This window comes from Hipposideros armiger, unplaced genomic scaffold, assembly GCF_001890085.2.
Source record: "Hipposideros armiger isolate ML-2016 unplaced genomic scaffold, ASM189008v1 scaffold_469, whole genome shotgun sequence".
Classification (NCBI taxonomy): domain Eukaryota; kingdom Metazoa; phylum Chordata; class Mammalia; order Chiroptera; family Hipposideridae; genus Hipposideros; species Hipposideros armiger.
Window position 1 is genome coordinate 618,277 of NW_017731819.1, and position 11,228 is coordinate 629,504.

Sequence of the window (11,228 nt, forward strand, 5' to 3'; positions counted from 1 at the left end):
CTTGCCATTCTAAAGTGGCCAAACAGTGTGAACTTTGGTTGGGATTTACTGGGAGCCTAAAAATTCATCTTTGGTGACCTGATACTGGGCACCTGAACCCAGTGGTGGCAAAATAAATACCTCACGTGACATCTGTGTCTGCATTTCATGACTTTGACCTGAAGTTCTTCCTTGATGTTTTGTCTTTAGCATGCTGGAGGCTGCTGAGAATTTGATGTAATGTGCTCGCTGCTGTGATGTGGGGGTTCAATTGAACATCTGAATTTTTCCTCCTCTAAGTATGGAACAGTGCGTTTAAAGAACATACTCAATTATAACCTATTTTGACAGTGATTTTAGAAAATTCTTTTAGGGCACTTTGAGTACCTCTGCAAGGTGGCATGACTTCCTGGCTAGAGTGCATTCAAAGGAGAAACCAGTGACACCTCATAAGTACTTTTTTATACTTTATATTAAAAATGCACACCATCCAGGAGGCTGAGCTTCTGCCAGGTCAGGATTGTTGATTGCCCACTGTTCCTGTTGTCCTCTTCAGGATAGGAGTTCCCTATGTATTTCTGAATAGACTACAAAGACACATTTGGATTTAAAAGTCTGACCACGCAGATAAAGGAAAATGCACACCCATTCAGGTGACAGTGAACTTCAGGTCATCTTGCCAAACCTCCCATCAAATGCTGAGTATCTCCCCAATAATTCACTCAACAGATATATATTGTGCACCTACTGTGTGCTGATCACCATTCTAGGTACTGGGGCTAGAGCAGCAAACAAAACAGACAAGGTCCCTGTTCTCATAGCTCTTGACAGTCCAGTGATCACTGCTAAGTGGTTGCAGGCAGCCATTTTCTCCTTCCAACAACTGTTCTTTTAGAAGTTCCTCTGCTGTTGTCACTGGTTGGTCCTAGCTCTAACCCTGTGCCTCTTAGAACAAGTCTGAGTTTTTTTCACTTTGTTCACTTCAGATATTTGACGATGGCTGTTCTGTGCCCTGTGAGTCTTTCTAGCTAAATATTTCTTTCGTCTTCAAGTACTCTTCAGAGATCTTGGTGTCTATACCTTCGGGTCACCCTCTGAACTGGTAACCTGGCTTGTTCTTTCTTTAATACGTAATTCCTGCTGCCCAAGGCAGTGATTCTTATACTTCTGGATCCTGTGAATTCCCCTGTACCAGCCATCTACAACCTCCCCTTCCTATCGCTTACCCAAAGTGGCAGGATTTTTTTCCTGTTGAAGAAAGGAGCACATTGTAAAATAAAAGAAATATATATAGGGGCCGGCCAAGTGGCTCAGTTGGTTAAGAGCTCGCTCAAGAGTGTGAGCTCTGAGTAACAGGGTCGCCTGTTCGATTCCCGGCCCAAGCTGAGTGGACGCTGAGCTGCCAACAGGTGGCAGGATGGCTCAGCTTAAAAAAAAAAATTTTATATATATATATATATATATATATATATATATATATATATATATATATATATATATGTCTCTGCCCAGTTCCTAACACAGACTCCCTAAGACCCTTGTAAATGGGGGTATTGGGAGAATCTTGTTCTAATATTTAGTCTTTGACCCCAATTCCTGACACAGAGCTCCTAAATCTCTTGGAATTTCCTGGGTGATGGAGCGTCTTTTGTAATGAGGTGACTCTTGGGGAAGGCTCCTGGATGGGGCTGGTCACCAGAAAAATCATGCCATGGTTAGAAGTTTGGAACTTTCAGCCCCATCTCCCATCCTCCAGAAAGAGGAGAGGAGCTGAAAACAGTTAATTGAGCATGCCTACGTAAGGAAGCCTCTATACAAATCCCAAAGGAACAGATTTGGAGAGCTTCTGGGTTGGTGAACAAATTCATGTGCTAGGAGTGTACCCCAACTCTGGGAGGGGCAGAAGCTCCTATGTCCAGGACCATTCCACACTTTGCCTGTGTATCTCTTCATCTGGCTGTTCATTTGTGTTTTTTAAAATATCCTTTGTTGTAAATAAGCAATACTAAAACTTTTCCTGGGTTCTGTGAGCTGCTCTAGAAAATGATCAAACCTGAGGAGGTGGTTGTGGGAACCTCCAGTTTGTAGCCAAGTCGGACAGAAGTTGTAGGTAACTGGGGGACCCCACTCTGTGTAATTGGCATCTGAAGTGGGGTGGGGGGGCAGTCTTGTGGGACTGAGCCCTTAACCTGTGAGGTCTTTGCTAACTGGCAGTGTCAGAATTGCTTGTTGTGGCAAACCCACACCTCTAGTCACAGAAATGTCGTGAGTATTAGAGTAAAGGAAAACTTGAGTTTTTCCCAGGAACCTATATAAATATCCACATTTGCGAGGGATTTAGTTACTACTAAGTATGTTTAAGTGGTATGACTGATAAATTTTTCCAAAAAACTTTTAAGGAGTTTAGATATAACCAGCATCATAAATTAGCATCATCTTCTTATAAAAGAGAGGACATGATATCAAATAATTCAAAAGGGCACAATCTTAGTACTGAAAATTTTAATTAAATTTAGTTTTATGAAAAACTGACTACATTGTTCATTTTTTAAAAATTTTATTAAATTTACTGAGGTGACATTGTTTAGTAAAATTATATAGGGTTCAAGTGTACATTTCTGTAATATATCATCTATATACTGCATTGTGTGTTCACCAAATAGAGTCGGTTCTCCTTCCATCACCGGATAGTTGACCCCCTTTCCCCTCTTCTACTATCCCCTCCCCCTTCCCTCCTTTTTCTCACCTACCAAGGACCAGTGAAAATTTCATGAACCAGGCAGCACCACCATTTGGGAGCCGTGCTCTTGGCCCCCATGTAGCACTTGATGAATTGTATTCAGCTGTAATAGAAGGACAGAAAGCAGCGGCTTAAAAAAAATGACTTTTCTTTTTCTCGTGTAAATAGAAGTTTGGAGATAGCCTCAGGTTAATATGGCTGCTCCCAATGCCATCAGGGATTCTGACTTCTATCTTTTTTTTTCCTAATCAGCAGTCCTTAGGGTGATTTGGTCCCAAGATGTCTGCTCTAAGTGTAGGCATTGAGGAGTCCACCTCCAGGCCAAAAACCTATGTGAGATCTTTCAGGCCCGACCATAGGCTGTCACAAAGCTTTACTTGACAGGCCTCTGGGAAAAGCTGCTCACCTCACACCAGACTAGGTGCACAGCCAGTGCACTGAGCTCTCTGAGGGGAGCTGCAGTCAAGGACTCTGGCCCCACTCTACCATCACCCCAGCCATGCTCTTAGGCACATTCCTAGTCCAGGAGGCCTCCTTATGGGGGGAAGGGTTGTGGCCCTAGCTATAGCCTGCCTCAGGTGCCTCTGGAGACCAACTTAATTGGGTGGGGGGGCGGGGTGAGGCTCTCAAAGATGTTTTTGTGTACTCTGACTTAGTATTCAGTACTTTTCCACTCTTCGCCCTTCCCCCGCTCCCTCCTCCCAGCCTCCTGGGTTTGTAAAATGGCTGGAGCTTTTTGTTTAGGGAATCCCTTGGCAATGAGATAATAGCCACATCTGCACTTATCCACCTGATCCTTGCCTGCCATTATTCTCTTTTTTTCTTTTTAAGTTTTTCTTAATCTTTTTATAATATTAAGAATAACAGTACAGAAACATTCAACCTTTCTCCATCTCAATACATAATGACTTACAGTAATCCCCCAAACTTAAGTCTATAAGCTTAACATTGAAGGAGACAAACCTGAAGTTGTCATTTCTCTGTGGCTTTCATCTTTAATTCCACAGTTCTAAGAAAACTAGCAAGTAAAGAAGAGAAACTTTGAAGCTGTGGGTGAAATTGTTAGAGGATGGTTCAATACAGTGTACAGATCCACTCAAAACAATTCATTTATGCTCATTATTAGAGTGATTTTGAGATAGCCTTGATTTTCCCTTAATCCCCTGCCAACTTTTGTTTAGACCAACAAAGGGGGGAAAATCCAATCACTCAAATTCCTTGGTGGAATGCATTCTGGTACATTTGGATGTGGGTGTATTAGAAAAATGGAACATTAGAGGAGCCAGCACTTTCTCCTATTTAGTCTCTTGCTTATACTATTACAGTCAATGATTAAAGGCTTGATTGTTACTTTCATTTTCACTACTCTAATCAGACACCTGGCAGCTCAGCTCTCTCCAGCTCAGCCCAGCTCTTGATAGGCAGGAAGAAGGGGAAGGGCAAAAGGGGTTGGCCACTGAGTTAACCTGCCTTTTAGTAAGATTCTTCCAAAGCCCCACCCAATGGGGCTGGTCAGAACTGTATCACAGGGTCACCCCTAGCTGCAAGTGAGGCTGGGAAATGCTCTTTAGCTGGGCACACTGTCACCCTGAATGAAACCAGAATGGGTTTTGGATAGACAACTATTACATCTTGGAGCCCCTACTTTTAGAAAAGTTAATGATGGTGGTTTGTCCATTGTCAGTTTGATTTAACTGGTTGGTGTCATATAGAGAATTGAGATAAAAGAATTCTGGGAAGTTGGCAGTGGCAGTAACATACTTTTTGAATCTCCCTGAATTCCGCCATAAAAACAGAACAAGTGGGATAGCAAAACCCAAAACCATTGGACAACATCCACAAAAAAACTGGGTGACAAGATATCACCACAAAACCCAGAATTCAAGTAGGTAGAAACCACTGGCAGCTGGAAGACTCGCATGGTACCAGCATTTTTGTGGAAAGAAGCGGAGGGAAGGAACCGGGCATCTGAGAAATCTAAAAATAAGAGAACCTCAAAACAGTCAGTAGGTGCACCCTGGAAAGTACAGAGGACAACAGAACAGCTGCTGGTCCTGGGGTGGGGAGGGGAGTTTTGTACAATCCAGTGTGCAGCTGACGAGTGCAAGGGGCAGAAGGAAAGCCTGAAGAAGCTGGGGCAGTCCAGGTTCTGTGACCTCTCAAAAGCAGACAAAGTGTCTTTCCAGGACACCAGAGTAAAAGATGCAGGGAATAGAATACAAATAGGGTAGGCTAGGGATATTTGGGGCACAGGAAAGGGAAGTCCAGATGAGAGAGTGGACAGGGAACAGAGCCAGATCTGAAGCCCTATTTTTGAACAGTTCGCGAAAACATCGAAAAGGAAACTGTAGAGCCTTGAATTTAGCAAAGCTTTCCTGACTCACCTTTCCCTCCTAAATGTGAAGGAAAACTATTTTCATGTAAAAAGGAGCAACTTAAAGGACTGCAGCCAAATCTCATAATGAAGGTATTTTATGCATCTATCTATCTATAGATTATATCTATCTAGCTATCTATACATATACATATCTATCTATCTATCTATCTATCTATCTATCTATCTATCTATCTATACATACACACAAAAGAGAGACCAAGGAGCAGAATAACATCTCTAATGAATGAAAGCATTCCAGAAAGATATATCCATAAAACTATATATATAATATATATATATATATAACTATATATATATATATATATATAACTATATATATATATAAAACTATATATATAAAACAGATAAAAACTATAACTTAATATTTCAAAATGAGCTAAAGTAAATTTAGGAAATAGTATAAGATATGAAAGAAAAGCATGAATCAAAATTAGAAAGCAGAAATTAGGTAACAAAATTCAGGAAAGAATTGGAAAGAAAAGAGAAAACTCATTTCATAAATGCAAACCACACTAGACGGAATATCAGAGTAACAATTTTTGCATAACAGATAATGCCTTATGGGAATAAAAAGTGAAAAGGAAAATGTTTTAATTCTAGAGCAGCGGTTCTCAACCTGTGGGTTGCGACCCCTTTGGGGGTCGAACGACCCTTTCACAGGGGTCGCCTAAGACCATCGGAAAACAAAAAGATATTTACATTACGATTCATAAGTAGCAAAATTACAGTTATAGAGTAGCAATGAAAATAATTTTATGGTTGGGTCACCACAACATGAGGAACTGTATTAAGGGGTCACGGCATTAGGACGGTTGAGAACCGTTGTTCTAGAATGAATAAGGAGAAATCAAAGAATTGAAGAAAAAATGACAAATATAGGAGATAGGCAAAAAATATCTAAAGGTATATTATAAATGTTCCTGAAGAAGACAAAAATAATTAGGCAATTGAGGGAAATAAATGCAAAAAATTATAATAAAAAACTTTCATGAGGAAATAAAAACATTTGAGACTGCAGGTGGAAAGAACATGCGTATACCTGGGGAAATCAACCCAGAAGATCAACACTGAGACATACCGTACATACTCTAGTAAAATTTCTAGTGTATTTAAAGAAAAAATATTTGGTGCATCCAGGCTAAAAGACAAATTCACTTGGAAAGAGAGTCAGATTGTCATCAGACTTTTTGACAACAGCACTTTATGTCAGAAGACTGTAGAGTAACAACATGTCTAAGATACCCAAGGAAAGGAAATATGAGCTAAGGATTTTACATCCAGCCAAACTGACTTTCAGGTTTAAAGGCCACAGACAAAATATTAACAACATAAGAACGTGAGAATAAGGGAATGTTCACACGAGACCTTTCTGAGGCATCTGCTAGGGAGCATACTTCAGACAACCTAACATGGAAGGTAAGACATTGACATACAAGTGGTGAACCGTAAGTATATATTTACTTTTAGAATTAAGAAAAAATAGATAATGGTTATAAGGGGAGAATATATTGGGTTGTCGGAAAAGTCATGATGTATTTTTCTGTTTTTCGTTGCAAAAATACGTCATGACTTTTCTGACAACCCAATAGTTTATAATGGCTATGTGCCCTAAAAATAAATATACAGTATAACTAATAATGGAAGAATAATGGGGAACATTTATAAGGCTGAATAAGCTTGCTCATTGCTTTATAGTTATTAGCTGAGAGTGAAAGAATATTGCTTCAAATCAGCTGGAGAAGAACGGGAGAAGGAAGTTATTACATAAGGTCAATGTTGTTCACTGAGAGAACAATCAACAATAATTGTCCTCTCCAAATAAAGGGGATTAAAGATGTTATGTAAAGGAAATAATTAACACAAACCCTTTTAAACATTAAAAAGGATAAAGAAGCAAATAAATAGACCACACGGTGAAAAAACTATATAAAAGAGCTGAAACATTCAAATAGATGTGGGTGTGAATCCCTGCTTCACTTGACCTCTCTCTCTGCTTGATTTCCTCTGTAAAAGATTATATATATAATCAATCTTGAAGGGGAAGTGTGAGAATTAAATTTATATGATATGATTTCCAGTGTCCAAGATAAAGTTTAAGTGTTCAACCAAAGCAAGATCTCTCGCTTCAGCTGGGGAGGGACAAAGCTAAGACTTGAATGCAGGATTGCCTGGCTCCAAAGTTTGTTCTTGCTCTACTGTGCTACTCAAGGCAGGACGTATCCACTGAATGGTGGAATTACATGAATTAGAAGAAAGAAAGATTCCACAGGAAAGGTTCATGGAACACGTGGCATTTGAAGATGCAGAGTCCAGTTTAAGCAGAGGCATGAAGGAGAAAAAGCAAGACGAGTTGGTGAGGAGGTGAGGGATCTGTAAGAAGATCAGTTTTTGCTTCTTACACCTGTACTCATCTTTTTCCCAAGAACAGCTTATAAACTAAAACTGATAACCAATTCTACCAGATGCATTCGTTAAGAGTGTGATTTAGGAGAGTGAGTATCTAAAGATGGGGCTTATATACCAGGCAGAAACGTCCTGACAGCAGGTGCTCTGCTCTGGTGTATGCCCACAGGGCCTGGCCCATACTCATTGATGAGTAAATGCTGGTGGGGTGAATTAATAAGGTCATACATAAAATGAAGTTTTTCAAGGGCTTTTCAAGCCCTCTTCAGGTAACTGCATTTATTGATTTACTATTTATATCATTCAGGATAGATTAGGTTATTCTGCAATGACAACTCCAAAATATCAGAAGTTTAAAACAACAATTGTATTTCTTGCTCATGTTACAAATCTGTCACAGATAGAAAAGGAAACTCTGCCCACTCTAGTCACTCAGGTCCTGGGGTCGATGGAGCAACCACCATCTCAAATATTATTGGTCATTGTGCCAGAGGGAAAGAGTCCGGAGGGTCTTAAAATGGCAATTAAATCTTTTACCTGTAAGTGACACATGTCATAATGTCTTCTGCTCACAGTTCATTGGCCAGAATGGTCACATGGCCATACTTGAAAGAGGGCCGTGAAGTGCAATCCTATTATATGCCTAGAAAGCAGAAAGCTGGAAATACTTGGTGAACAGTATTAATAGCTATGATGTTATACGAAAGGTGGGTAACAGGACTCAATTTAGACAGGTAGATAGAACAGTGTACACTATATCCCCCTTTAGTTGAGGAAACTCATGCACTAAGAGGTTGAGTTACTTGCCCACCCTAACCTGCTATCAGGCAGGGAGCTAGAATTCAAGTCTGCATTTGTCTGACTCTAAAGCCCTTACCTATTTCCTCCCAGGCACTTAAATATTGATGTGAAAAACCTTTGATCCTGCCTCTTCCTCATACACTTGGAGATGAGGCACCAAGTAGTCTCACCTTTACCCACAGATTTCATTTTACTGTCACTTTGTGAACAACCTAGGTTAGTTTAAGAGGAAGAAAAAGGCATTTTTTCTTCTGGGTTACAGACTTTGCTTTTACTAAGTGGATTTTCCCTCAAGGATCTCCTTTTACCTTCACTGTTCTTTCCCTTGAAATCTGACCCCCCAAGAACCAAGCAGCAGAGGACAGCCCTACCTGAAAGCCAACAGGAGGTGCAGCCTGGCTCCAGAGAAGGGTGATCAAAGGAAGGAGCAGGAGCCTGAGCTTTATTTTCAATTTGCTGAAAATTCTTTTCAAATTCTTCCTCAAGGCTTAGAGTTTGGTAAAAAAAAAAAATAATGACTTAGGTTTATCCTGGGGAGTATGTGTTTTCTATTCCTCTACAGAAAATATCATCCAGCAGAGCTGGAACTAGAAACCAGATTTTATGAAACCAAATGCACCTCTATTTATTTTTAATAAAATTAGTGAGTACCTTCGTGGAGAGGGCCACAACGTCGTTTGACTTCACTTTCAGGCGGTCAAAGTAAAATCAGGAGAAATGAGAGCAAATCATTTCGCCAGATCTGTAGAATTCCCATCTATGAACACTGGCTAGCTAGTATAGGCTTTACAAAAGACTAAGATTCCCAGCATGCCACAAGGTATCTCCAGGAAGACTTCGACTCCCAGCATGCTGTACTTCCGAACATCGAGTCCCAAAGTGGAACACTCCTCCTTGCGTCCAGAAGGCCGTCGAGACTACAGTTCCCAGCATGCAGCAGCACCACCGCGAGTTACTGGCGCCACGCTAGGCTCTGCTTCGGAGAGACCTTTTCGATTCCAGAAGGCGGGTTCTGGAGTCTCAAGCCACTGTGGGGCACGTGTCTGCAGGGCAGCTCTGGTCCGTTGGGCCTGCCCAGACGAAACCTCGAAAGGATGGGTTGGGGACTGGGCCGGGCTTCGCTCAGGCGGCGTTTGAGGCAGCCCCAACGGGGTCCTCCTGGGGCCTTCCTCCCTTTGAACTGCGGTGGCGGGCGGGCTCACAGTCTTTTGCACCTTTCAGAGTTGGGGCCGCCATCACCATGGCCACCGCTGCGAGTCGGCCCTACGCCGGCGGGTCGCGGGACATCTTGTGGCGCGTGAGTGCTGCTTTCACTGTGGCGCGAGCTGGGCTGCGGCTGGGGTCCGGGTGGGTGCGCGGGCCCTGACCGCGCGTGCGCTCTGGGCGGGGGAGGGGCCGGCTGGAGTGTCGCGTGGGGAGTGTGTGGGGGGGACTGATTACAGGGTTATGTGGGGCGTCCTGAGTGGAAGCTGGTTACAGGGAGGGAGGGGCGTGTTATGGAAGGCTGGTTACAGGTCGTGTGCGTGCCGGACGTTCGGAGGGCATGCTTGTTACTGGGTGAGAGAGAAGTCTTGGGTGGGAGCTGGCCAGAGTGGGAGGGATGGCCTGCATGGGGATTGGGGTCGAGAATAGGGGAATAGTCCATGCAGGGGTGGTGTACCTAGTAGGTGCAAAATAAATAACTTGTTGGTTACTTGGGATAAGAAGTGTGAAGGGATGGGATGTTTAGAATTGGAAAGAATGAATGCGTTGATTTAGCAGAGGCTGGGGTGGGGACTAGGTAAGCAGTACAGGTATTCTTTGTTAAATTAGAGGGATGTGTGCACTGTGGGACTGAGATGATAGATACTGCCTCCTTGAAGTTGAATCAACAGTTCTGCATCCATTCTGTGGAGGACAAGGAGAAATAGGAGTGCTATTCCTTTTAGGATAGTGCTTCTACCCCAATGTACACCCATATACCCTGTATCTCAAGCCAAAAACTTGTGAGTCCTTAAGTCTTACTTATTCTTTACCACCTATATTATCAGTCATTGATGTCCTGTAGATTGTGTATCAAAAATGTGGCTGCCATGTTTCCTGCCCCCCTCTTTTCTCTTCCAGTTGCCACTGACTATAATCTTTGGCTTGGGCAGTTGCGGTGGACTGCCTCCTGACTCCTGTCTGGGTCTTGCCTCTTCTGATCCTCCATCATAACCACCTTACAAACACAAGGATGTTTTACCTTCCAAAATATAAGTCGGCTTGTCACTTGCATGCTTAAAATCCCTCAGTATTCACTCCCTTCTTGTATTCACTTATTCAACAGTAAATCTTGTGTCTCTTACATGGTAGGCATTGGTAATTCAGACATGAATATGATACATTAGTTGTCTAGTAAGAGGTGTGTGTCTAATAATTGTAAACACAGTTACGACATACAGATGGTTGCCATAAAAATGTATAGAGTTTTAGATATTGATATATCTATCAATTAAACCTAGAGAGACAAGTATAAGTTGCTGTAAAATACAGGTGTAAAACTAAATAAGACAATTCCCCCTCCCCCACCCTGTGATATTTAATGTGGCACCTGACTCTGGAGTCATGCATCAGTTCACTGATGTTACAGTATTCTGTAGTGGTATGTAAAGTTATTAGTAGTAACCACAGCAGGATGTTGTGGTGTGTGAGGACCAGGGCAGGGGCTGCCTTTCCAGGGCCCAGCTTGTCCACCTGGGAGCCTCCTCACTCCTCACCGCACACCGGTGCTCAGTAATATCAAAGTGCTTGTTGAGTTTGTACATTTAATATGCTGTTTTCTCCTCCATTTTTGTTCATACAACACCCAACTATGGGATATAAAGTGATAGATTGTTCATCTCCTTAAACTGTATTTTCTAATTTCTGTACCTGTGAACCTCTGGG

At 42.0% G+C, this 11,228-nt stretch overlaps 1 protein-coding gene across 1 annotated transcript in view; it reads left to right on the plus strand.

The window, feature by feature from the left end:
• The first annotated feature begins 8,962 nt into the window (after window positions 1–8,962).
• Window positions 8,963–11,228, plus strand: part of NDC1 (NDC1 transmembrane nucleoporin) — a 65,691-nt gene continuing 63,425 nt past the window's right edge. Inside the window, exons 1-2 of the mRNA XM_019666385.1 lie at window positions 8,963–9,618; window positions 10,425–10,507. Coding sequence (XP_019521930.1) covers window positions 9,562–9,618; window positions 10,425–10,507 — 140 coding nt within the window. The 5' untranslated portion in view covers window positions 8,963–9,561. The remainder of the gene's footprint in view (window positions 9,619–10,424; window positions 10,508–11,228) is intronic.